Source organism: Pieris napi, chromosome 4 (genome assembly GCF_905475465.1).
Source record: "Pieris napi chromosome 4, ilPieNapi1.2, whole genome shotgun sequence".
Taxonomy (NCBI): domain Eukaryota; kingdom Metazoa; phylum Arthropoda; class Insecta; order Lepidoptera; family Pieridae; genus Pieris; species Pieris napi.
In genome coordinates this window covers 10405803-10433498 of record NC_062237.1, presented here as the reverse complement: position 1 = coordinate 10433498, position 27696 = coordinate 10405803, and the positions used below count along the sequence as shown (strand labels likewise).

The 27696-nt window shown below is 35.3% G+C and overlaps 3 protein-coding genes across 6 annotated transcripts in view; 2 read left to right on the top strand and 1 right to left on the bottom strand.

The window, feature by feature from the left end:
- The window catches only part of LOC125048692 (inositol hexakisphosphate kinase 2), a 36638-nt gene extending 17938 nt beyond the window's left edge, over window positions 1-18700 (top strand). For all 3 annotated transcript variants that reach the window (XM_047647519.1, XM_047647517.1, XM_047647518.1), the window contains exons 2-8: window positions 3806-3976; window positions 11609-11735; window positions 13148-13271; window positions 13606-13682; window positions 14680-14855; window positions 16441-16646; window positions 16884-18700. In XM_047647519.1, coding sequence (XP_047503475.1) covers window positions 3839-3976; window positions 11609-11735; window positions 13148-13271; window positions 13606-13682; window positions 14680-14855; window positions 16441-16646; window positions 16884-17478 — 1443 coding nt within the window. In that variant the 5' untranslated portion in view covers window positions 3806-3838 and the 3' untranslated portion in view covers window positions 17479-18700. The remainder of the gene's footprint in view (window positions 1-3805; window positions 3977-11608; window positions 11736-13147; window positions 13272-13605; window positions 13683-14679; window positions 14856-16440; window positions 16647-16883) is intronic.
- An 850-nt stretch (window positions 18701-19550) lies between these two features.
- Window positions 19551-26529, top strand: LOC125049071. Its single transcript, XM_047648154.1, has 12 exons — window positions 19551-19713; window positions 19792-19918; window positions 20403-20922; window positions 21400-21459; window positions 22367-22711; window positions 23105-23209; window positions 23318-23374; window positions 23803-23994; window positions 25451-25618; window positions 25768-25894; window positions 26068-26160; window positions 26230-26529. Exons 1-12 carry the CDS (start codon window positions 19629-19631, stop codon window positions 26373-26375), a joined length of 2025 nt encoding a protein of 674 aa, XP_047504110.1. The 5' UTR covers window positions 19551-19628; the 3' UTR covers window positions 26376-26529.
- On the bottom strand, window positions 26519-27625 carry LOC125049072 (transmembrane protein 203-like). 2 transcript variants are annotated; one of them, XM_047648156.1, is made up of 3 exons: window positions 27427-27545; window positions 27149-27317; window positions 26519-27076 (listed from the first exon to the last, which is right to left on the bottom strand). In XM_047648156.1, the coding sequence occupies exon 3, from the start codon at window positions 26962-26964 to the stop codon at window positions 26557-26559; it is 408 nt and encodes a 135-aa protein (XP_047504112.1). In that variant the 5' UTR covers window positions 26965-27076; window positions 27149-27317; window positions 27427-27545; the 3' UTR covers window positions 26519-26556. The 2 variants fall into 2 exon arrangements, with proteins under 2 accessions (XP_047504112.1, XP_047504111.1); XM_047648155.1 differs by having other exon boundaries at window positions 26833-27076; window positions 27386-27625.
- Between the last annotated feature and the right edge of the window lie 71 nt (window positions 27626-27696).

Sequence of the window (27696 nt, the reverse complement as noted above, 5' to 3'; positions counted from 1 at the left end):
CAGTGCTCACTCAGGTGTAATGATTGCTCGGCAGGTGCAAAATTGTCAGCGCATCGTTTATTTTTGCGGTTTGCGCAGGTCGCGATTCAATATCTCATGTTAGTAGCATGCCTTGTTTCCTGACCTACTGACCTGATGTCAACCTATTTCGGTTCACTCTCAGTGCATTGCGTAGATGCATAAAGGATACGTAAATTTATTGTGACCACTTTAGGAACTTCAAGTAATATGATAAACAGTTAGAATTATTTGTAGATCCAAAGTAATTAGGTTTCTTATTTGCAAAACAGATCAGAAGCAAATGGCCTTATCGGTGCTTATAAGTAATGTCTAGGGCAACCCGTCGTGGGGATTGAAACTGCGAAATATGCTAAAGCTATTATTATAATTAAAATAATAAAATGGTCAGTAATACAAGGAACTTAAGTACATTATAGTAATGAGTTTAGAAAGTATTTTGTTCAAGAACTGTCGCATATGATATTGTTAAAACTTCGCTGTGAAACAATCTTCATCTCTAGTATTAAAATGAGTCGTGAGAAATCATGACAAATGGCAAAAGTCAAAGTGTTGAAACCTTGGAAATAACTTGTAAGACATCGGTTCATTGTCAGATTTGAAGGGAATTTCTTTAAATAAATGTACTAACACACAAGTTTGGCAATGTTCATGCAGCCTTTATGTAAAAGTATTGAGGTCATAATGAAATGTATTAAAATTTATTACTTTTCAAATGGTAGGTTATTCGGAATTTATTCTCGAATGATCAGTCAATCCGAGGAGGTAAACATACGTTCACTTAATAGTTCAAAACCTCCTTGAACCAGATAAATTTGAAGTAAACTTCTCGAGATTGATCTCTTTGTCTTACAATGAAAAGATGCTACTATATTCAATAACAATACACAAGTGTCATAGTAATAAACAAAAGAAGGTGCATGAATACTTTTGTTTAAAATAATAGTTCTGTTTAATTTGTGTATAGTCTATGGACTTCTTTATTATGTTTTTATCAACAGTAGGTATTTTTCTGTATTCAGTTTTATTGATACGTGATGTTCCCATTAAGCACTCTTCTGTTTTATTGTGTTTAAGACAAGTCTGATTTATGTGATATTCAAATCGAAACAATTATTTTGCCAAGTAAGCCTTGGTCTTGGTGATGTCTAAAAATCGATATATATTTTATTCAAGTTGCGTCTTAATTTCTCCCAAACGGATTTGCAAATTAAAACTTTCTTTTATAAAGCGGATGCTGCCAAAATCTCAAGTCAAAATTGGTTCCAAATTACGTCGTATTTATTTCATTTGTGTAGTTATTGCTACAAATAATGACGTATAACATTCGTGTCGCTTCTTGGTTCGCGGAGATACAGTCAGGTGAATGGGCGGGGATACCGTCACGTAAATAAACTTTTCGCTCAGCTACGCTTCTAAAATTGGTGACGCCAAATCGGTAGCGTTGGTACCACGCCATCGTTACGCCTCCCGCGCTCTTTCAACGTCACAGGCGTAGATAACGTCAATACGCTAATGTAATACGAATCGTTTTTGCAAGCCGTTGGCTAATATATATTGAAATTATTGGAGTAAACAGCTTAACGTCAACGAATGTAAATAACAATCTATTTGGGGTCTGGCATATTTATAACGCTTTCTATTTTCATACCGACAATATTGGAATCTCGTGATTGTTTGCGCATTACAAAGTCCACCAATGTAAAGCATAACCTGTCCCAGCCCTTTCTAGATTGATCCAAATGTCCTTGTATGAACAAAAGGATTTTTATTAAATGTACGGTCAGTAACCTAATAGGAGGACGGTCAGCAGCCAATCAGGCCGGTTCCCTGACCTGACTGCACGAAGAAGACCCCACCGAACTAGTTTTGTTCAGTCTTGAACACTTTACCGATATCTTTGTTGGTGTAAAGTTGACTCGTACCTTTCCCATATTAATAACATTTCGAAAGTTCAGTGCCTTGCGACATTATTATCGTATGAATAATGCTTCTGTTGTAAGTTTATACTAGACTTACATCAGACAATGTTATTGAGTTATTTTTAAGTCAATAAGTAATGAATAATATTTTCTTAAGAAGTCCTATTGTTTTGGACATATTTATCGGTTATAAATTTATATGACCACTTTCTTGTGCTACTTTTTGTGACTTAAATATTAAAGTTCGACATATGCTTTCGCTGACATTTTTACACAAGCATTTAGTTCGCCTAGAACACAAGCATTTATCGTTAAGGTGGCGTGCGTAAGAAACGTTTTCGTTCGACTTTGCAAAGCCGACAACCACGAAGAAGTCTTTTCAATGTATTACGCATTATCTTTATCAGAGACAATTTCAATATTGGTTTGATAAGAACTGTATATATGAGTAATAGTTCATATTAGATATTTATTCTAATATCTTTAATACGCAGTTTAAACTAGACTAAATAATGAAAACACGTGATCATTATTTTCTTTCCACAAACAGTATGAGTAATTTAATTGAATTTTTGTTCACATGTTCATAGAAACCCATGCAATAAACCATCAAATTTAAAAATAGCTGAGTCTTATTTAAAAGTCAACTCGATATAAGGTTACAGTAACCTACGATCGGAAGCATTTTATGAATTTTAAATTTAAACAACTTTACAATATTTTTTTATATTATTTTTTTACCTTTTATCTGCGTTTTTAGTTTTTGGCTATAATTGTGATATAAGTAGCTATAAGCATATTACATACACAAATAAAAAATTACGCAATTTCATATGAAAACGAAATCGTATTTTGTATATTCTAAACCAAAAATATTATAGGGATGTGAACTCTGATTGACAGCGATGACATCTTGGTTAATTAATTGTCAGACTTGCTTGCTGCCGAGGTCACAGAGTTACTTGGTATTTTGCCCAGTAGATTTACGAATGAAAATTCTTAGTTATTCATGTTGAATCTCGTTATAATCTGTGGTAAATAATTAAATTGGTTAAACCCGTCATATCTCATTGGCATTATGCTGTAAATGTTATTGTTATGTCGTAAGGTATAGCATCCAGGACTTGTCTAGATGTCAAATGTGTGAACCACTAAGCTACAGAGGCCGTAAATAACAAATATTGTTATCTAAATATTTTAGTTGACAAGTTGAATGTCTTAAATGTGTGTTATGTAAATATTATATTAATTTCTGTATAACAACGATAAATAAGGGATTTTGAGTAAATTTATTTAAGACTGTTTAATTAATGCGTCCTTCTTTACTGGGTCAAGGAAAATACCAAATCGTTTAGTACATTGCTCTGTGCTTAGGAATGCAGATAATACATAATATAAATTAAGATGATACAGTGTCTCTATAAGAGAAAATATTTCAGACACGTTTTTATATATATCTCATTTATTGTTTTCGATTCCAGTTTCACTTAAAGTACCTGAAATAAGTCTGTATTCTATATTGTGTACGGGAGCCGTACGTACGTAACGCGCCGTAACGTTTTTCTGTACCCAAGTACAGTACCTACTGTACCCAAGTATAGTAAAACGTTTTGTGACCACCTACTGACTCTATACCTAAAAGTTACCATTATGTGGTGTAAGGTACTGGAAAGTCGAAAATAATATTAACGATAACGCGTAATTCAATCCCCGCCCCGCATCGTAACGTTTTACAAAAGGATCCCCCCCTCCCAAAATTCGTTACGTAATACTTTAATGCTCCCTAAGAACTAGTTAAATTGGAGAGTTCTAGACTCTTTTTCCAGTTGCAAATTGTATTGACTATAAGAGGATATTTGTTGTAGGTGGACAGTGGCGGCGGTGGCTCCACCGAAGTAATGGTGTACTCTCTTGGCTGGGGCATGGGCGAGCCGGAGCGGCGAAGCGAGCGCAAGCGAACGCAGCCGCCCGCCTCGGCGCACACGCTGTCACCAGACGATGGCCATGAGGTGGATGTTCTGCCTCTACACAATCAAGTGAGTACATATTCTTTGTCGATGCGCATCTAACTGGTCGAGGATTTCTTAGTAAAGGCCGATTTACGTTATCTTAGTGTTTAGGAGAGTGCTGTAGTACAACTTGAAAGGCAAGTTCTTTAGCGTAGCGTTTACTAAAGCAAGTAGCGTTTACATGTTTCAACTAAAGTACTATCCTAAAGCACTCTCCTAAACACTAAGATAATGTAAATCGGCCTTAAGGCATATTTTGTTCAGGAGAGTGATACATCAGATGAATCAATTACAAATTAGCAACAAAATTAGCTACATTTAATCAGTCATATGTCAGCACGTCAGAAACTATCTAAAAACTCCCACGAGCTTCAGATTGTGTCTTTAAAAAACGTACCACCTTCCCTTTGAAGATTCACGGAAGTGATCTGTCACTCCTAGGAAGGTGAATTCAGAGTTTGTTCACCATGCATATGCGAACTAGCGTCTTTATTGTAAGCAACGGGTATAAGGTAGGGATGCAATTTTATTATTGAAGGGGGAAAATTGATTGAAATTATGTATTTGGAATTTGAATATATAGTTTAAAAATTTCGTTAAGAATTTCCTTGCAATTAAATCATATGTATATCATTTAAGTTCATTATTTTTGTTTAATTATGGATGTTATTAAGGAGGAGAGGGGGGGGGGGGAAATAAGAATGTTAGAAAGGCTAACGTGGGGCATGAAATAAAAAAGGTTAGGTAGGTTAGTCGCTCATCTTAAATCTAGCAACTAAGTTCTTTTAATATTACACAATAGACACTTGTCGCGATGCACATGTCATTTCCAAACCAGTTTTAGTTATAGAACAGTAGTTTGAGATGTTGCTCTGAATCGTTAATAGAAGTTTCGACTGCGCGCGCTGGATTTTTCCATTCAAATAAAAGTACACGTGTATTTTGATCTACAGTACAAGTGTTGAGCAATGTCAATGCCATTTATATTGCTGTATGTTATGTGTAATAGAATTACAATACACATGTGATAGAACGTATATATTTTAAGCGGAAACTTTCCATCAGTGTATAGGCTAAAGGGGTACCCAAATTATTTTTTTAAATATCCATAGCGAAATTGCTTTCAAAATTCTATACAATATATTATAACACTAATTTCTCATTAAATTATTTATGGTTCATAGATAATTCAAGACACAGATGATATGTATAAGTTGTTTATGGTTTTAAGCCAGTTGTGGTCATTGAGAGACAAAATTAGTCTTTTTGGTTCACCTGTGGCATGTAAAAGTACGTGATTCCTTTCTCATTCAATTTTAAGAAAATAATTCGTCCATTACCAAGTTAAACGTGTGCTAATAAATAGGGTCGATTTATAAACTTAGAAGACGTAAATAATTTTTGTTTATATCGACCTCTAAGTAACCAATTTTGATTTGGACAAGATACACTGGTCCATAGATAATACAAGACAGATTACATATCTTTTGTTATTGCATAAACCTTCTACAACGGATACTACATTAGTATTTTTTGTGTCTTGTAGACTTACGTGATTCCTTGAATATTTATATTGACTATATCCGCCATCTTGTGAAGTGTGAATATATAAAGACAATCGATGCTTACGGCGGTGTGTGACAATAACGAGAAAAATTCTAACGTTGAACGAATTGAATATTAATTGTCTTATTTCTTGAGAACAAAGAAATCTTTGTTAATTATAGATTCTACAAGTATTCTATTTGTTCACTTCGCTTATTTGTCGATAGTGTATAAAACAATGTTTTTACACGTTTAAACCATAGACAATATAGAGGTGTTCTCACATCACCACTGGTTCTTAAAAAAGAATTATATGCTATGGTAATGTATTTCGGGTTTATATAAATTAAACCCAGACATTGACATAGCGTCACTCCCCTCAAATTTGATTTTGACGTAAGGGTCATAGTATGCGATAAGTCTGCGCGTCAATATATTTATCCTTTTTGAAAGTCACCCTTGCCCACTAAATGCATTTACGAATTATTAATATATAAATGGCGTCAATGAAGCTGAATTTTAAAGTTACTTTGTATATTCTAAATATAAAAATTAAACTAATTAGATGTTTATTAAATAAAGTATAAAACGTGAACAAATTAGTTAAATCTACCTTTTAAAACCCATTAGCATTATTTATATTCTAGTTAGGATTTGTTATAATCGCTTTACTTCACTAATCTACTTATGCGTTGATGACGTGCGTGTACTTAGAACTGAATACTATATTTATGGTTACGATAATTACCATCATGTATTTTTATAATATTATTTTATACTGTATAAACTTGTGTATACATGTGGATGCCCATTATTATTATATAAGTCTTTTACATTATTAAAGAACCTTACGAATAATGCTATAATAAAATTTTATAATTTACGACATTTTTCAGTCCGCTTGAAAACTCCTAAAGTGGAAAAATAAGGTTTTCAATTAGTTGCTGTGTCCAAAAAAAAAATGATTTATGAAAAATAAAAGCATTTGTTATCTTAAACTCTAGTTGAATTCTACGGTTAAGGTTCAATGTTAAACGGTATTACTGTATTTGGTTTAAGAGAATACTACACATTTAACAAATGTTGATATAACATAGCATATATAAGTATTGAAAGCGTGAGAACTAAGTCTTTCCCGGATAGTGAAATTCGTAGTTAAACAACGATTTAAAGACAAAGGAGATTGTAATGCCCCGCGAGAACAGACGCACATCTTCCCCAGAACAAAGCTGCGTAAAACAAAACAGTAGCTGGACGGAGGGCGGTGATCAGGCCTCGCTGTTACCCGGCTCCGTCCATAGGAGACGATATCGTGGGGTTTTCGTGGTTAGGGTACATACAGTAACTGAATCCCACACAACTCTCCGCACAAGCAATCGCGCCGGAGAGGGTATACATAATGTGACCAGACATCCCTTTTTGTACAGGACTGTCCCTTTTTACAATTACGAGTTCCGGTGTCCCCGTCCAATGAACTGTGGGACGCAAAATTGTCCCGGTTTCAGAAACCACGCGAAAATTTAAGCAAAAGAATAAAAAAAAACGTGTCAAGAGTTTAATTCTTATTTGAAATCGTCACCAGCTATAGTAAAACAAATTTGTTCTTCTGATAAATATAACACACATTTTGGGTACCTCAACTTGCCCTATACCCTTGCTCAACTTACCTCACCAATGTACCCCATTGAGAATACTTGACTTTCTGCATGTTTAACATCTGTAGCTATTATATTAGACTTGTAAAAAATACTATGGACACTTTTGTTAAGGTATAAATTACTAATCCATGAGGACGCATAACAACTCATTGAGAATTATCATTGAGGAGCTATATCCAATCAATGAAAAATTGCTCAACTAGCCCCGCCCTACCCTACCTATATTTTGTGATTCGTAACTTTTAAACTGTTTCCAAATAAATAACTTTTAAAAAGTGTTTCTTTTTTCATTGACTACTTATTATATGACCTAAATTTAACCAATGTCCCGTTTTCAGCCAAAGAATAAATGGTCACTTTAGGTATACATGACGTTTTGCGCATAAAAAGCTATCAAAAACGTCCGCGGAGAGTAATGTATAACTATGATAAGTCGCAATAATTGTTTATTGTTCAAATTCACTCTAAAGGCAGCTTAGTTTTATTTAAGAGCGGGCACTAAGCAAAATCATTTGATTTATCTTCGTATGTGATGTTTGAACTAAAGCAATAAATATGTATTGATATTCACTATAATTTCAATGGTTGACTCTACTTAAAAACACAATACAATATAAATTCAATACATAATTCAATTGCAGCACCTTAGTTTAGAAGAGAACTAGTGATTTTATTAAATATTGTATATTTTACGAGTGGTTTAAAAAATAAGCATTTGCGTTTACTATATTTTTGTTCCGTAAAACACTGTATCGTCCGTCTCATCGCACGCGAACTTCAGGTATACGTTTGTTTCACTAGACACTAGAGCGAAAGGTGAAATCACGAATTTTGCAAGCCTAATGCGCGCTCTTAATATGTATGTGGAGCGTGTATTTAAATATCAATAAAATAAATCAGTGGCGCTGCAACCTCTTTAGGTCTGGGCCTCAGATTTCTGAATCTGTTTATGATCAAGTAGGTTGGATTAGCCTCCTGTGCCGACACACGCCGTCGACTTTTTAGGTGAGTGTCTGTTTCCTTACGATGTTCTTCTTCACCGTTCGAGCGAATATTAAATGCGAATTTAGAAAGAAAGTCCATTGGTGCACAGCCGGTGATCGGACCTACGATCTCAGGGATGAGAGTCGCTGAAGCTACTAGGCAAACACTGCTCACGTATTTAAATATCATTGTTGATAATATTGAATGACGGTTAGAAGGAAAATGTAAGGCATTTATAGGCTCGTTGCTTATTTGTTCCTAGGTCTTTGTTTCGAATGAGTAATGTTATTACGCGACGGCTCAGCGGCCAATTTTGATGTATTGCCTTGAGAGCCTTGGTGAACGTCATAACTATTTATTTTGTATTACTGCTTTGCTTTGTATAAGGTATTATTTTAGGTTAATAAAATCTAGTAATGTCACGTTGGGCGTGGAATGATATTCATCTAATAAATGGTTGAGCTAATTTTAATAGAAAAGCTCTAAAGTAAAACAATTTTTAACAGTTAAGACGGTTATGCTTAAACTATGACGTTTATCTCTGAGGTTGTGGATTTGATACCTGGTTGTGCACTTTCTGACTTTCTGTTTATTTGCGCTTGTAACACTTGGTGAAGGAAAACATCGTGAGGAAAGCGGCATGCCTTAGACCTAAAAAGTCGACGGCGCGGCGTGTGTCCGCCAGTTCGCTGATCTGTGAACTATTAGAAAAAACAAATGGTCACGAAACAGATACAGAATTCCAGGACCTAAAGGTTTTTTTTTAAATATTTTACCCTTCATGTTTCTTTTTTTTCTTCTTAATAACTATATTGTAATAATATATGTATTTTGAACTTCTTGCCTACCTTATGTAATTTAATACATTTTTTTTTCCTTTTCTCACAGTGGTTGCCTGGAAGAGATCGCTCGAAAGCGATAAGGCCGCCAGTTGCCTTTCCTTTACATGTAATTATGTAAAAAAAATATATTATAATGCAAAAAAGTGTAAATAAAAAATAAACATACAGTATTACTTTTAAAGCAAATAATGAATTATTTTTTTTTATTCAAATGGTTGTAGTACTAACAACTGAAACGCCGACTCTAGATTCATTGCGCTTGATGTACTAACAACTGAAACGCCGACTCTAGATTCATTGCGCGGAACGTAGTGGAACGAGACCGCATTTTTAATTATTTCTAACGGTTTATTTTCTTATTCACATGCCAATTTCATTCTATTTATTCGCTCTAAAGATTATTATTGCTTTGGACTATTTGCAAATTCATTTCGGATTTTTGACGGCTTTCATGTATTTCGTACTGTTTCAAAACTTGGTAGTCTTATAGTTGTGATTTGTATTAAAAATTATTCAAGTTGCGTAGTACTTGCGCAGCCATAGCTAGTATGTACTGACCATTAACTTTTTATTTATTTAGCAAAAACCATATTGTAAAAAGTTTGAAGCGCTGCATATAAAAAACTATGCATTTTACAGAAAAAAGTTACGATTAAAAAAGATGGCAAATATAATTATCTATAAAAATGATTTCTACAATTTTTGTCGTACGATGCGCGGTTCGCGAGATATTCGACAAAACGCGTTTTTCAAGATGGCGGCTGAAGTAAACCATAAGTCATGACGCCCACTTGGATTTACATTCAGGGGACACCCCTGAACATATTCCAAAAAAAAAAATCCGTTCTCTAGTACTTGGCAAAAAAAATCCCGGCGCTTAGACTATATGTATACAGTAAAACCCGTTATTACGTTTTCATATTTAGCCAAATACTAGTATTAAATATGTGTAGGGTCAATTATGATGTTTTTTTTTGAATAATCGCCAGTTTTGAAAAGGATCGTTTGTGGTCATTGATTTATTATTGCTACAATACTAAAACTATGCAGCGCAATATTTTGCATTGTAGGATTTGCAAATTATTTGTTTACAATGCTATACAGAGTATTTTTATCCGATTGAGAGGTGATCCAGACCGTACTGTTTAGTACGAGGTGTTTTCGACCGCACAGGTCAATGCCATCTGAGTGTATTTCGACCCTCGCTTTATTCGATCCACTGCGCTATTTGCTTTATCCATCCCACTCACTCTCTATTAAACTAAATGAGATGGAATTAAAAAATCGTGTTTGATGAGTTTTGCAGTATTGTTTATTTGTACTCCTTGCCCTATGGCAATAAGTTTACACTTATGAATAATAAAGCGTTGATCCACTTGATATCGAGATAGGAACTAAGTAATACAATTACGACTTTTGGGCTCATTTCGCAGTAAAAAAATTCCAATGGAACAATCGTTTTTGAACCAAGTTTTGACCAATTGATTAACGCTGGCTGGTTGAGGTTAATTGTTAGAGTTAGGGGGTCTATAAAGAATATCTATACATCGCGGGTATGAAATAATTAGAACATAGATGTATGGGGTATGTTTGTTACGATAAAACCTTATCGGATAAGATAATAATATCTCCTAAAAAGTCCCATCAGCCACGTGTGCCTATTGGTCAATAATTAATGATATTGCGTCACCCGACATTTGTACGGTAATTATTCTATGGAGATAAAATCCTTTATATATTTATGCTGCATATAAATATTCTTTATCCGATATTAATTATTACAAGTTGTGTAAAAATTGCCAATATTAATAATCATTTTCCTCAATCTCCGACATCGACACCTTTATTTATATGTTGGCAGAGTTAGATCACATTAGCGATTTTGTATCTTACGTATATAATATTGAACATTATATATTTTGCTCATTATCGTATTGGCTTAGGGAGCGTTCAAGTATTACGTCACGCAATTTTTGGAGATTATTGATACCCCTCCCCCCATGTAACGCGCCGTAACGTTTTTCTGTACTCAAGAACAGTATGTACCCAAGTATAATAAAATGTTTCGTGACCTTTATACCTAAAAGTTTCCATTTTGTGGTGTAAAGTACTGGAAAGTCGAAAATAATATTAACAATAACGCGTAATTCAATCCCCGCCTTGCATCGTAACGTTTTACAAAAGGGGGAAAACCCCAATTATTGCCATAAACTGAGACAAATAAACATGTCTGTAACTGTAAACTGTATCTCAGGAGCTTGTGATGGGTTACATTTATTATGTCGCAATTTAATCAGTATAAATATTTGACGCAAATATGTTTACTTCGTGTCAAAATTTGTGATAGGGACTTAGTGTGTTACTGTTATAAAGCCTTATATACAGACATAGACATAGTCGCTTTGTTATATGACTAACGAAGTAACTGACAAGGAATTGCTTCATACATTACATAATCACGGAAGGTCTATGGTTAATTGAGGCCTATTTGCTTCTAGAACTTCGTTAATTTCAACATTTCCCAATGTATTGATTACTTTTATGTAATTATTGCTACGTTTACTCGATTTCCTATATGTTTAATAGATTTATGATTATATTTGTTCTTATGTAAAAATCGTAATTTTCAGGTTGGCGGTCACACGAGACTGCTAGTTCTCAACGACAGTACCGTGATCAAACCGCTCAATATCAGAGAACTGCATTTCTACCAGAACATTCCTGAAGACATCCAAGGCTTTGTCCCCAGATATAAAGGTGAGAATTGCAACTTTGCAACTTTGAGTCAGTTTTGTCCTAACGGGCAGCTTGCTTTACTATTTCGCTGGATGCGTCATTTCATTCATTTGCCTCATTTTTTTTAATGCAATTACCGTGTTGTTTTTTTTAGCATAAACTGTTTAATGTTATTACTGAGCAGTAAGGAAGTTTTTTGTTTGAAGTAATATTGTTTAGTGATTTCGATTATAGTTACGTCATGGAAAACGAGTGGTCCGATGAACGCATGATTGTTTCTTTATATTTTTTATCTTATCATTCTATCGGCGCACGCTTGTTTGTCAGTGCGTATGTACGCTTGGGACTTGTGTTTTAAACTTTCCTTATTGCTCTATTATCGTGAACATCATAAACAAAATATGAATAACGTGAAAGTGTGACGCCTGAGAGGTAAAACGCAAACCCGCCGACCGCAATCATACTAGGTATTACGATTTTACGGACCTATTTCTATAGTCCATTTTCACCATAAAGCACAGAATTAGAAAGGCATCGCGTGCGAAAAGGCACGTAGCCAACACGCAGTTTTCTATGCATTTTGACTTTCAAGAGCGGATACGTCCTCATTATTTACTTTAGTTTTATCTGTGTAGCGCTGTGCATTATACAGATATTAGATATCGTAATCGTTGTTTATGATGATAAACTTATAACCATGGAAATTTTCTACACTTAAACTGGTTATATTGAACAATTGGCTAAGTGTAATATGAACGTTAAGGATTTAACGCCATTGCACCTTGCGGTGGAATTTAACGGCGTCGATTGCATTAGGGCCGAGCCGAGTGCTCGCGGGTGGCGGGTTTGAACGCAAGAGCGCGAGCGGGAGCGGGCAAGGGTCAGGAACACAATATTAGTTTCCTTGTTGTCGCAAGGGTCGCGGCACTGCGGCGGGCGGAGCGACGCCGGAGGCTCATCGCACAACCGCCCCCTATTAGCGCCCTAGCGGTAATTTTACATTGTGGGTTTGTAAACCTTTACTTAAAGCCTACACGACACATTACAAATCATGACTTCATATACAGCACTACTTTTAACAGATACACGACAATTGAGCAGACAATTAACATTAATCGCTCTCATATAAACAAAATACAGAAACACACCACAAAAGATATACAAACCCTTTTAACTTACGTTATCCGATAAAACTTTCACGTTTCATTAAATTAACGCTCGCAAGTTGCACGATAGTAAGTAAATATTGTATTTATTTTACTACAATTTGTTGTCAAATTGATCTGCCATAAGTTCCATTAATACAGGCAGAATTTAAACAGAGATTAAACAGTGATTTAATTTAAAAATAAAAAAAAAATTGTCACGAGACTAGCTTATTTAACATTATGCAATTGTATATCACATATTTATGAGGAAGCTATTTGTTACAGGCGTGATGCAGGCATCTCACATGGGTGGAACGAAATTGGAAAAGCGCTACTCGCCGTGTTTCCGCGACGAGAACGGGCGCAAGCAGTCGCTGACGGGCAAGCGCAAGCGCGACGATGTATTCAAGTGCGTATCCGGCGAAGCCGCGTGCACTCGCGCCGCACCCTCCTCGACACTTGTCATGTGTCCTTTATCATATTTCAGAATCTTTGACGTACGCCGGCCCGGGGTCGACGTCGCCATTTATTCATACTTACATGACTATCCCACTAATGAGCGATGCACGAGCACTCACAACGCGAGCCCTGTGTGACTTGCATCGTGGAATCGTGGTAATGATATTTAATTGCAATGTAACAATATACCGATAACGACTGCACTTGTGTTTCAATGATTAGCTCCTTGGTTGTCCGTGTTGGGTAAAGGCCATCGCTCATTTTGGCCTTTCTTTTTCTTGCAGATTCAGAGTCCATCGGAACGGCAACGCCAGCGAAGTGCTCAAGAGTATTGCGCATATGGACAATTCAAATAAACAATGTGAGTTGGCTCTTTGTCTTTCATTGTTTGCGGTAAAGGTTATTTGGAATTGGTAATTACGGTTTATCTTACATGAGATAAGATAATGTGAACGATCTGATTGATACGAAATAAATTTTCCAAGTATCGTTGTGTTTATGATTTTTCATAGCTTTTTTAGTTTTATAAGAGCATGGCGATTACCTAAATATAAAGTATAGCCAGACGTAGGCACTCTCTTCAATAGTTACATTGCATTCCTTGGTTTCATATCAAACAAGTGATTAATAAAGACCCCGATGACCCAGGAACAGTGTACATACTACGGATACGACAGTTCCGTGTAGGATTACGACATAAGTACAGTCGACTCACGATAATTTTAATTATTTTCCAGTCCCTTGAAAAATACTCGATAAATTGAATAAAATCAATGTTAATTGGTCCCCTCGGTAATTTGAAGTTGAAGGAAAAATATCTTGCTCGCGAACATTGGATAATTTGAATCCAGGCTTTCCTACTCTCTATAATTTAAGGTGTTAATCATGTACAGACTTGTCAATTGTTTTTTGAATATCTTTGGATAATGATAGACAATATTCGCTCACTCAAAAACAAATTCGAAATAAAATTTAATTAATAATATTAATAATAAATCACGAATTTTGATCAAATTCTTATTTAATCCTCCCCCTTGTGGTTATTAATCGCTTGCTATTTGAACTCTTGGTAATTTGAATTAATTTCTTGATCCTTGTTCCAAATTATCGAGAGTCGACCGTATAACCGATTCTTTCTAGCATTATATTAATATATCATTAAAAAAATTATGTAGATAGGTAAGTAGGTAGCTAGGATTATAATTAAAGAAGTCATGACTTACGAAGACCCACTTGATGATATCAAATTACACAACAACTTCAACAGGCGATGTGCCTTTGAAAACTTTTAGTATGTTTAGTAAAACTTCGATCTAAATTTTTGTATAGAACTATCTAAAAATAGAAATGTCTTACAGATTTTCTCATGATGGAGAACATAACGTCGTCGTATCGTCGGCCGTGCGTGCTCGATCTAAAAATGGGCACGCGGCAGCACGGCGACGATGCGAGCGCTGAGAAACGGACGAAGCAGATCGCTAAATGCGCGGCTAGTACGTCCGGCTCGCTCGGAGTTCGACTTTGTGGGATGCAGGTGTGTTGACGACCTTTTTGAATATATTGTTATTCTTTTGTAAATTATTTCGCAATGATGTCTTTTTTACCGCAAAAGATTGAGCAGGCTTTCTTAGTTTTATAGGCGCTATTACCTAAAGACAGCCTCACCAGAATTTTAAAGGTTAAACTAAAGCTTGTTTATAATCTTTGTTATAATATAAAATATTATGATGTTACATTTATTATGTATATTTTCCTTACCGTGATAAAATAAAATAGCGAGTTAAAAGAGAGATATTCTCTTTACTATAAGCATTTGGCTTGAGTAAAACTGAACACTCTTGCTGATATAAAATCATAACTAGCTTTATTATTACTTATAAGAAACATGTAGTATTCTCATACATATGTTATTTAATGATTACATCATCGAGATAGTATTGTGTAACTTTTAATGACTAGACTATGTAACATATGTGCCCTTATCCTTTTACATAATAATGCTCTGACGAAGATAAAACTATTGTGTCATTATCTTTAATGGGGAAACACATATATGAGTAATCTGTTTGTCAGAATTAATTAATTTACTTTAAACAATATTAATAAAGCCTCTGCATATTTTTAAATAAACAAAACTGTACTTAAATTTATGTACAAAGTACACATTTCAGAAGTGAGACTTCTTTGTAAATTAATTAATACTAAGGTAAAACTTAAAAGACCCAATAGATGATCGTGTACCAGATATGATCACTCCATTTATTTGTATCTATATTCACACTGTATACGTGCTAATGATTATATAAATACATAAAAAATCTGAGTTTACTGCACAAGACGTTTTGCGACAAAATTGCCATTTAAAGTTCTAATATGTAACTACTAAACGAATACATCAACCAATAGCGTGTATTTTTTCTCGACCTCCCTTACTCTCTTCTCTTTCTCATTATCGCTCTCTCCCACCTCTCGCTCCATGGCACTGTGCGTGCTGCGCGTTCTCACTCTCTCTCTCGATCTATCTCACTTGCTTGCTCCATACTCTCGCTCCATGGCTATTTGCTTCATGCTACGTTCGCCCTTTCTCACTCTCTCTGTCAATCGCTCTCTCCCTTTTCTTCGACAAAAACGCTGCACATCTTCGTGACGCTAATATTATTATTATTGCGTTTCATCCGTAAACTATTACCGTCATGCGCCTAAAGAAGTTTCACTCGATAAACATCAGGAATTTGATTTTTAAACATCACCTCGTTCTCCAGGATAAAAAGCCCTAGAAATAGGAGAATAATCAATCCATCTCCTACCAGTATTTAGTGTGTACGGCACCGGAGGTTTTGAGAGTAATAGTTATGCCCAGGTTGTATGCGAAACCGATCCCAGAGCATCTCTAACGTGACCTTGTAGAAACTACCTTCTTTTTAGTGGGTATTGCTCACCCAGACTCTGAATAGCAGGGACTCTGGTGTGGATCGAACCCAGATACCCGTGCTCCTTTCGGGGGCTGGGGATGCGCAAATGCATTTCCACCTCGTTTATAAAAAATCGCGCTTGTGATGAACGTGTCATGCTAGTTAACCTTATCCACAAAGACTCATAATTGACGTATATATCAACAGGTGTACCTTCCCGAAACGGGCGCGTGCCTCCGTCGTGACAAGTACTGGGGACGCGGTCTCACTGAGAGCGGATTGCGTGACGCACTCCGCGACTTCTTTGCGGCGGGTGGCGGTTTAAGAGCGCGCGTTGTACGCCGAGTGCTGAGGGATTTAGATTCACTAAGACGGGCCATCGCCAAACAGACCAACTACAGGTTTTATTCGTGGTAAGTGAATTGAACCGCTCTTATTCTGTAGATAATTTTTTTTGGTATTGTTGTGAAATCATTTCAATTCAGATCAGAGAGCTTCAGATATTTCATCACTTTAAAATTGAGAAAAATTTAAATTTAATTGCTATTAAAGCTACATAGAAAATTAGATAATTTAAGATATTCGCAATAGTGATATCATTATCTATAGGTAGTTATAATTATTAACTAAGTCATTTTATTTAATTTCAGCTCTCTATTAATCGTATACGAAGGTGACGTGACACCCCAGCCCGAAGATTCTGGTGTTTCAACATCCGAGTACGAGGGCGACGCATCTAGCAGTTCCGCGGAACTGGCGCCTTCCGGACACTTTGACATGTCCACCTTAAACGACGAAATGCCCGCGGAATCATCACGGAAACGCGAGCCGTTCCGCCCTCACTGCGAGGAAACCATGGCAGGCTTTGAAGATGCCGAATCAGCCGGTCCGCCTTCACCGCGGCCCCACCCGCCGAGTCCCGATTCAGCCGATAGCTGGATGGCCTATTCGTCAGCCAGCAGCGATTCGTGGCGAGCTGAAAACGAAACCGAGACGGAGAACGAGACCGAAGGGAGCGGGAAAAGAGCCAGAACACGTGGCGGCTGGGAGGCTCCTCAGAGTCCTGAAGAACGAGTCGACATCCGCATGATAGATTTCGCGCATACGGCATACGCTGGCGCCGCAGCAGAGTCACCCCTCGCCACTGCCACCCCGCACGATGGCCCCGATTGCGGTTTCCTCACCGGAGTGGACTCTCTCAAGCGTCTCCTAACTGAAATCCTTCTACCCCCGCCCTACAGTTAATGAGCGCCGAGTGAATACCTTCTCTGTGAATAGTATTGAAACGCCGCCGGACCATCGGCGTTTGATGTTCCCAGATTTTCCTTAATGCCGCTGCGTTGGACATAGAGATACTAATCTTGGCGATAGGTTGTGGATTCTATGAGAACGATACAGCCGTTTTATTTTTGGCCATATTTACTATATGTCGCTGACGCCGTTCGGGGCAATTCGCGTCGTACGATGACGCAGCGGTGGTACTTAGCGGATGTTGGCGGTACAAATTTATGTTAATTTCAATGGGACCCATTAGATTTGTATTAAGTTATTCCATATTGACTGGTTTCCTCTTGGGTGACGTGATGAATCGAAGAGTAGACATTCCTGGATGCTCGGGCTGTGCTTTCGTTGTGACGAACTCTTGACATCTTAGCTTATTCTTCATTTTGCATTTAGAATTCCACTTTTAGTTTGCTTTGTAAGATATCATTGCTGTATGACATCGGGCAGCTGAACCGGCATTTGTGATCTTCAATAGCGAAGGCTATGAGTTCAAATTCCAAGTGATTCAAAGTTTGTTAGGCACAGCTACCCTTTAGACTAATCGGATAATCTTATCAGAGAGATACATGAACATTGCATTGACTGTTGGCTGCCCGACTAAACTAAATCTTTATCCCACTCATCCAAGCCAAAGTTAAAAGTGATTTGGTCAGTTTAATTTGTATTATAAACCAGTGCAATTGTGTACATATGTATTGCAAGATTTATATACGAAGTGTATAAAATGATATAATTGTATGTGTTTAATTCCGTTACTTGGATGTTTATGGTGTTAGTGTAATAATTTGGCAAACAAACAGTATTATTACGTGATCGCAATGCAAGTGTAGAAATAATTTATAGAGCAGGTGCTAATATCGTAATATACACTGCCAAATGTATGAATGGTTTGCTGGTGTAACTTATGGTCAGAGTAGAGGTTAGTTCCACTTCCGGATAACCACATAATTTGACAAATCGATCAGGAATTAGTGGAACTGGCTTTTGCACGAAAGGACACGGTGTTAGCCAACATTCCTTCGTGCGGCGTATTTTGTTTGTTCGTGTTTAATTTTGGTGGGATAAATTTTTAAAGTACCTGTTTAAATTAGAATGCTAGGCTGTATCAAATTATCTTTATGTCTGTTATTTAAAAAAAAACTGTATGACATTATTTTGTTAATAAATTTTAGGTATTAAAATATTTGGTTGTTTTTCTTGGTCTATTCTATCGTGTTCTCAATATATATAATTTTAAACACGAAGTAATAATTATTGGTTTTTCTGTTTAAAATACCATCAAATCTACATTAAAACGATAAGCAATACATAAGTACTTACTTAATATTTAAACTTCAAATAATATTTTTAAGACAGAACCAACAGATAACAAGTTGGTCAAGAAAGTATAGCTCCATAGAGATCAATAAGAAAGAAATAAAATAGGTTTGAATTCCATGATTAACGTAGAACGTGAAGGTAGTATCTGCTTATAATAAGCTGCCATAGAAACCGCATTAATATAGCCAACGATGGCATATATTGTTTTTTATTTTCTAACGCCATCTTAATGAGTAAAAGGGAGATAACAATGTTTGTCGTTTTGTAAGTTACGCAGATTGATTGTTTTCTACGTGTCTAGTTTCTTTCTAAAACAAAATAAATAGAATGATTATCATGTCATTTGTTGCGTTAGGAAAAACTTGGTAGCCGACTATGAAAGTATAGATTATAATGTTTAAAGAACTTTATTTCTCATTACAAAAATTATTTTTTATTTACATGAGAAATTTAATATACACAGAATCGAAATGCTATTCTGTCCTGCTTACTCTTATGCTTTTTTTTACATTACTTTCACAAGCTAACTCGCTGCGTTATTATCTGTCTGTGACCACAAACAATATATATGCTACTTATCTATAACATCGAATAAAAGACATTTGGCCTAAAGGTCTAGGCCACCAGGCCATAAACTCCAAAAAAAAAAAACATTTCCCGCCCAGAGTCGAGTTAATTCACGTATAACTGGGATAAATTAATATCATCATCATCATCACGTATAACTTAAAAAAAAACTAGTATTGCTGAATCATACCAAAATTATAACTTGTATCAAACATAGCAAAAATATGGCCGATAAATCAATACAAAATATTCGTCAAATTGTTGATGAACATCAATCGTCCGTTACACTTTCTAAATGTAGTATAAAAAGTAAGTTTGAACCTTTTAATAATTATTCTAAGTTTATTAAATAATTACTTAATATTTATAAGGCATTACATTCTTTAGCACAACATTTCTTGTTGAAGAAGTTAAAAGAGCAATGGAAAAGGCAAACAGTCGAACTTAATTTTCTTAAAAAATCGAATATGAGATTGGAGATGGAAATAAAATTAGATGAACAAAAACGAAAGAGGTAACACACACCAGTTTAAGGCTAATCTTACTTAATAAGGTCAACGCAAATCTAAAAAAAATTAAATACTAATAACGGAAATATTCATTCATCGTAATAATATAAATATCATAGTTTTTGGCTTCATGAGATACATTGTGGTACTTTTTATGTCTTGATTTTTACAAAAATTGTATAAACCAAGCAACAAAAACGTTGATTTTAAATTACGAAATGTAGCGCTTCATGTTCTTAAAGCTTTCAAATATTTACAGTCGATTAATTCTTACAATTCTATTTAGTCTCAGTCAGGTGAGAGTGTAAAACAAAAGACAACGACGCCACATTCTGTTTGATTGTGATAAGTCTACAGCATCTCTAGTCCGTAGACATACGTCATTCTGTTTGGCCAATTCCAACCAACCCGATTTCTTCATCAGGCCCTGTTCCTTACCCCACATTTTCAAGTTATTTTCGGTGCTTAATTATTTTGAAAACCTTGTAGTTTGCACATTGCTTTGGATACAATTAAATCTGCTAATGTGGAAGCTGAAAAGGAGTATCTTTTAATTAAAAAACTCAGCTCTGACGATGCAGAGCATATGAAAAATAGAATAATTAAATATGAAAAAGAATGGGCCGTTGCTCAGGAGAAATATGAAAATATATCTTATATTAAGAAGAATTTAGATGTAAAAAACAAAATCCAAGCAAGCCAGGATAACTTGAAAGCTCTTCTGAACCAATCCAATGAGCTGTCTACACAGATAAATAAAAAGAGATACGAAATGGCTGCACTCGATAAAGAACGCGCCATAAAACTAGCTCAGTTCATTATTATCGAACGACCCATGTTTTTGAAAACGCTAAATGAAAATGACGCAAGAAAACGTAAACTATCAGTTACCAATAAACAAATAATGAAGGAGAAGAAATATGTTCCGTCAAGCGCTTTGCTGAAAATGAATGTAGATGTTAAAATACCTGCTTCGACTGAAAGACCACAAAGTAGTGCTGGCTTGTTGGTAAGATATTTTCTACTTTATACTAGATGAAAGATTTATAAGGAACATGAAAGTATTGTACCGATATCAAAGTTCTTACACGGTGCTACATTATACCTTCTTTTGACTTGGGGAAATTCTATAACTTTTGCGGAGGATATGGGGCTGGGGAAACCACAATTGCCATCTCTCGCTATGGGAGGGCGGGTAATAGTGAGGAATTCTTCGCGCCCCACATCCAGTAATACAGGCTTTAATAATTTCCAAAATATTTAAAATTTAGCCGAGAAATTAAAAGAAAATTGTTTTTCTTATATCAGCTGTCTACTTAACCTTTCGACATGCGTTAATATTAAAAATTATTCCCCACACTTAGTTCTCTTTGAGCACGCACGTTTTATATTATTGATATTACATCAAAACTGTATGCTTTTATGTAGATCCATCTTTTATAGAATTGACTAAAAAATCAAAATCTAATTCAATAGTATATTTCAGTTACCACCCATTCAAATCCAAAGCGTTGATCTCGATGTATTGAGCGTCCGATTGAATCAGGTAGAACGTTTACATTTATTTTTATTCTATAAATTGCTCTGATGTGTAAATCTCGACATTTGCTAAATTATTTCCTGTTTCTCCCAGAATCGAACCCGTACTAGTTAAACACATTCATTTATAAATGTATGTATAATAATGATTTATTGCCATAAACCGATTTCTACTCCTGGCGTAGTGGTAACTGTATTTCAGAAGTTTGTAACTTTCCAATTATATTTGATATGTAGTTATATACAAATTGAATTCCAAATAAAATAACTAGGTGAGAATGAGTGAGGCATGTGCGGTTTCGATTCTCGAGGGAATTATTAAAATTACTGGTAACATTTTAAGCCGTAAGTATTTTTCTAAGAACCAGGAGCAACTAGGCTCATCGGGGAAGGCAAGGTCCCTTATCGTACCTACAAAGACCCAAGGTCCAAGAAGTCTCGAATAAGACGTCTTTGTTCGAAACGACTAGGTGGTGGTAGTGGTAGTTGCCCGATTACTTCAAAAATAGTGCAAGCCGCCGCCTTTTTCAGAAAAGTTATCTTTTCTTGACTGGCACTTCATTTAATCTGTAACTCCTCCTAGTAAAAACTTGATATTTAACTTGATTTCTATAAAATGCGCGACTTTAATTACCTCATAGCCTAGCGGTCTTATTAAGTGGCAGCAGCTAGGTGAGGGGGTACCGGGTTCGATTCCCGGTTCGAGGGCAAGTTTTAATTTAATTTAAATTTGTTCTCGGCCTTTGGGAGGGTTGTGCGGTACCGGGCGAGTGCCTAAGCCGTACATGTAGGACACGGTCGAATTTCTAAAGACAAGCACGAATTATAAAAAAATCCTATACTTGACGCTGGCTAATGCACAAATCGTGCCAGAGCCATAAAAAATACTGGGTATAAATAATATTCACTTACAGATAAAAAAAATCGAAATTTCCAAACATAACGAAATAGCTAATATACCTGTCACTAAGACGATACAAAAAATTAACACTCCACACTTAAAAGACGATTACATATCGAGCTACTTCGATGTATGTAGCTTAACTAAAGCAGATAAAACCGATTATTCAAACAAAAAACGAATAAATATTCTGGAGGATATTAAATTAAATGAAAATGAAACTCATGATATGATCGCGAAAATAACGCCGAGCAAGCTTCACGATGTTAATGTGATTGAATCAAAAGATAGTACAAGAGCTGCGGATCCGAAAGAAAAGGATTTTAATGGAAAGAAAAATTCAGAGCAACTTTCACAGGTATATATGAGTTTTTGAAAACACAAGTAATAATAGTTATGCGCGCTATCGGTAATAACTAATAAAGGAATGACAATGTCACAGTTTTTGATATCAATTGACTGCTCATCCGGTGAAGATAATGTGATGAGTTTTCCTATATCACAGTATATAAAATCCACCACGCCTGTAAGACACAAATGGCTGATCACCTACTTGCCTGCAGAGTAAAGTATTATTGAGACAGACGCATCAAGCAGAAATCTGTCCCATGCTGTTACTTCATAAAAAAATTTTTTTTTATATCACGTACTTTTACATAGATTATCCTTGTATTACTAAAGACAATGTTTCTAAGACACAATTAACTACAATTTCCTATTTAGTTCATAATTAATATGAAAATAATTATAGAAAACTCCTATCGAAACTGGTGAGATAGAAGAAATTAATTTAACCGCTTCCAATTCGCAAGCAGTGGTTGTGTTGCCACCCACACAGTTTATGGACTTTACACAGGTTAGCTATTATACGTACCTATTTGCTTTTAAATTGAGATTTTTCGTATGGTATCCCAAATTGTTACTTTTAGCACCCAAACCACTAATCTAGTTTCAATGTTTGTAGGAAACAAAGTATATGCATACTCCAGAAGATGGCATATTAAAAGATGGATCGTCCCGGGTAAGGTTTTCAAAAAGAATACATGTATAAGGGAGGGTTCCAGTATTACGTAACGTATTTTTTTCCTTTTGTAAAACGTTACGATGCGGGGCGGGGATTAAATTACGCGTTATTGTTAATATTTTTTTCGACTTACACCACATAATAGTAACTAAAGAGTCACTAGGTGGTCACGAAACGTTTTACTATACTTGGGTACTGAAAAACGTTACGGCGAGTTACATGGGGGGGGGGTCAATAATCTGCAAAACGCTCCCTAAAGCCAAAATTTATAATTTTCGAAATGGTTACTTTTGCTGGCATAAAACGTTGGGGGAATATTGCGACGTGTTTGGATCATGCACACAAGTTCATTTTATGTTTACTTGCATATTAAAAAAAAAACTTTTTTTGCTAATTTGTCTCACAATTGTGCCACTATCTTACAGCAATCCCAAGAGAAAAAAGTATCTTTCGAATTAAAAGGAAATGAACCGGAAAATATGGAAGTTGATACCAGTTTGCTTAACACAAGTGCTCTGAGTAATAATAGTTACACTAATGTAAAAAATATGATATTGAAAAAAAATAACTTGGACTCGTCCCCTGAGTTCATTTACAGCAAAAATACGCTGCAGACGGTACGTTACTTGTTTGAGTTTTGTGTTTTACGCTTGAAAATAACAAAGAACAACATTTGTATGATTGACTTCTAGTAAAACGATTTAAAAAAATATGACTATAATCTAAATTCTAAAACAAAACTTGTACAAGAAAGTATATGATTCTGTTATCTTAAAGAAACTTGTTTTTCCCCTAGAAATCAAATCTAACGGTTTGTTACAAGTAACACTGAAAATTTTTAGAAAATGAAAAACGGCTTAAAGTTGCCAATACTTTTATTGTTTATAGAAGTAATCTTCGTTCCTCTCTGAGAAAAGCAGTGGGCCCATTCTTCCTTAGGGGTCTCTTATTGGCATTTTCGTACGCTTTCACCGCATCTTCAGGGCTCGTAAAGCGAATACCTCGAATTTTATCTTTAGTTCTTGGGAATAAATGAAAGTCGCTGGGCGCCAGGTCAGGACTGTATGGCGGATGACTCATTATCTCGACACCTGCCATAGTCAATTATTCAACAGTCCGTTTTGCGGAGTGCGCTGAAGCATTTTTTCCAAGACAACAGGCAAGCAGTGATTGACATAACAGTCTGCAGTAACTGTCCTTGTATCTTCTAGCACAACTGTCGCGAAATGACCTTTCCGACCAAAGAATGAGGCAATCATCTTTTTTCCTTGATTTCTTCCTTTCTTTACAAAACACCCACTGATCTGATTGTCTTTTGGTTTCGGGTTCGTAGCAATATATCCAGCTTTCATCACCTTTGTCGATGTCAAATACAGCATTTGAGTCACCGTCGTTGAACTTATCTAACATTTGGCGACACCAGTCCATGCGAAGGTGTTTCTGGTCGTCGGTTAAAGTATGGGGAATCCATCTGGTACAAAGCTTCCTGACGCCTAAATGTTAGTGTAGGTACCTAATATTTTTTGAACTTGACTCATACCAGCCTAGGCTTGCCCGTATCTGCTGATAGGTCACTCTCTTATCTTCCTCTATCATGCGCCGCACATCACTGATGTTATCTTCAGTAGTCGCTGTTAAAGGACGTCCCGCACGCGGATCATCATTGAGGTTGCTACGTTCATGCTTAAACTCATTAAACCAATTGTAAATAGTGGCACGAGATGGGGCTTCATAAGAAATGCTAATCGCAGCCTATCATAGCTTTTTTGTTGAGTAAGCCCACAACGAAAGTCTAAAAAATAAATCATTGACCGACATTTTCTCGCGTTAGGTTCATTTTCACGTGTAACAAGAGTTTTAGATTTGCCTCCAATTCACAAAAACAAATGAATGCATTAGGTTACCAAAGAGTTCTAAAATTGAAATTCAAAAAGTTTTCATTAGCAATGTTTCTAACTGGCCAGTTCTAAACATTTTCAGTGTTACGCACGTATCTTTTTCTTAAGTGTTTGTAACAATGAAGGTCATCATATCTGTGTGTAACTATGTAATTTATAAAACAATTAATTGTAGAAACCAAAAGACAACATTGTTACATCGAAATTCTTTAAAGTAGAAGATCAAAATGTTGGAGAAACTAAGGAATATAAAAACAATAATGTCCACAATACTATAATTGATAAAGACAAACAAAACATTCCTGAAACTACTGAATATCAACCAGTCGGTTCAACTTCTCAGGTACCAATCGTGAATAGATGAAGCTCAAAAGTGTCTATTTCATTTACTTTATATTATATCTTTATGGTGTATAATTATCAAAGCTAAATAATTTAATTCCCAAAATTAACCACTGATTTAGTAGTGATCAACACTGAGATTTTTTTAAGGCTGGTGAAGCTGTAAGGCCAATAGCGGGATTGCTCATTTCTCATAGCCCACACCGTTTATTGGAATCACTGGACTTATCATGCACAGATAACCCTGAAGGTGATTCAGACTATCTTCATGGAATTGGTAAATTGTTTTTAACCTGTGCAATATGTTAATAAATTCTAGGACTTTCTTATTTGAATTTTGTATAGGAGACTGCATAGCTTATTTACTCCTACAGGCTACAGCATTTAGTATTTATTCTTACTATAACAATGTATACAAACTTTTCAATATGTTGATTTGTTAAAATCTAGATTCAAGTCTTCTCATGTCTCCAAAAGCAGATGACATGCAAAATAATGGAGATGAAACCAATAAATCTGGAGGAATATTCAATTTCTTAGCAGGTATTGCTTGTATGATTTTTATGATAATTTTAATATTAGAATAAAGTTTAATTATGAATACTTTTGTAGGAATAAAAAGAACTGAATTCTCGTTCTTGGGATCTGGTGATCCAAACCGAGAAACAGGCACGGGAAGCCAAGAAAATAATAATTTCACCTTTTCATTTGGTGGCGAAACAAAGAAAAAAGGAGGGTTATTTAGTATGTTTCGTTGAAAATTTCTATTACTTGGACTTTGTATGGCATTGCTTTAATTTTTCTAAGTGTTACATTCTTTGTTTTAGCAATTGCCTTGTTGTTTTTCCTATTTCATAATTTTTAATTCATAAGATTTTAAATACTTTTCAATAAAACAAACTTATTCAGAAATTGTATTATTTACATAATCATAGATAATTATTGATGTAATTGGCATGCTCTTACTGCTATTAACTGTAATAAAATAAATAAAGGTGCAAATACTTCGCTATACTCTATAGCAGAGTCGCCTTGCAATTTCCTACATAATAAAAATTTAAATACAAAAGTTAACCCCAAGAAGATACAACTCCATGAGGCCCTGTACACTGAAGCTTTATATGAATTTTCTAAGGTCATTCTTATACATACTATACAGCAAAAATATGCATTCATAGCATCACTTACAAATAACGGAGCAAATACTGTCCACCAAGCACTGTTAACAACACCATCAATTTTTAATGCTAACAGAGCTGTAAATATTGTTATTGTTATTAAATTTATCCATATCTCAAACACTGTAAGTCCTATCCATTGAACAATTTCACTTAGTGTGAAAAACATTTTTACTAGTTGGCTCCAAGCAAAGCAGTCCTAAATATCCGAATGTGGATTGAAGAAGAGTGCCTTACTTGTGCACCAAATTCTAAATCGTCAGTTAATGGTTCCAAGTCATCTGAAAATTAAGATGATAAATATTAGCCACATTAAACTATTGTACTTATAGGCTACAAGTATTCTTACTCACCTACTAAATCGACAGTTCCTGTATTAACTTCAATTTGACATGTACCAGAAAATAATGCTTCTACTTGAAGAGCTAGATTACAACATCTTTGTATTGCTGCTCCAAGACCATGCAATATTATATCTTTTTCTCCTTTCGTCAGCAGGTCACAACATTTATCCAACTGAGCCTTAAATAGACAAAATAAATTAGCTATTGCAGATTAAATTTATAAATAAAGTAGAATACCTGCAGTACCTTAAAATTAGTTTTCTTAGTAATGAATATTACATTATCACCTTCTTTAGGCCGTAAAGGAAGACGTTTTTTTAACGCATAGTTTTTATTAGGTCTGCGTTTCTGAATATTTTGTTGCTGGTCTTGTTTTCTTTTAGAATTTATTTCGTCTCCCATAATTTAAGATTAATATAAAAATTTACTTTATTTTTCATCGCTTATTTCTTATGACATCTGACAATCAGTCAGAGAGTCAGTAGTCCGCACAGTTAAGTCCACAGATATAGTATGGGAAATGTGGATTGTGGTATACTACATAACTACTTTTTTTT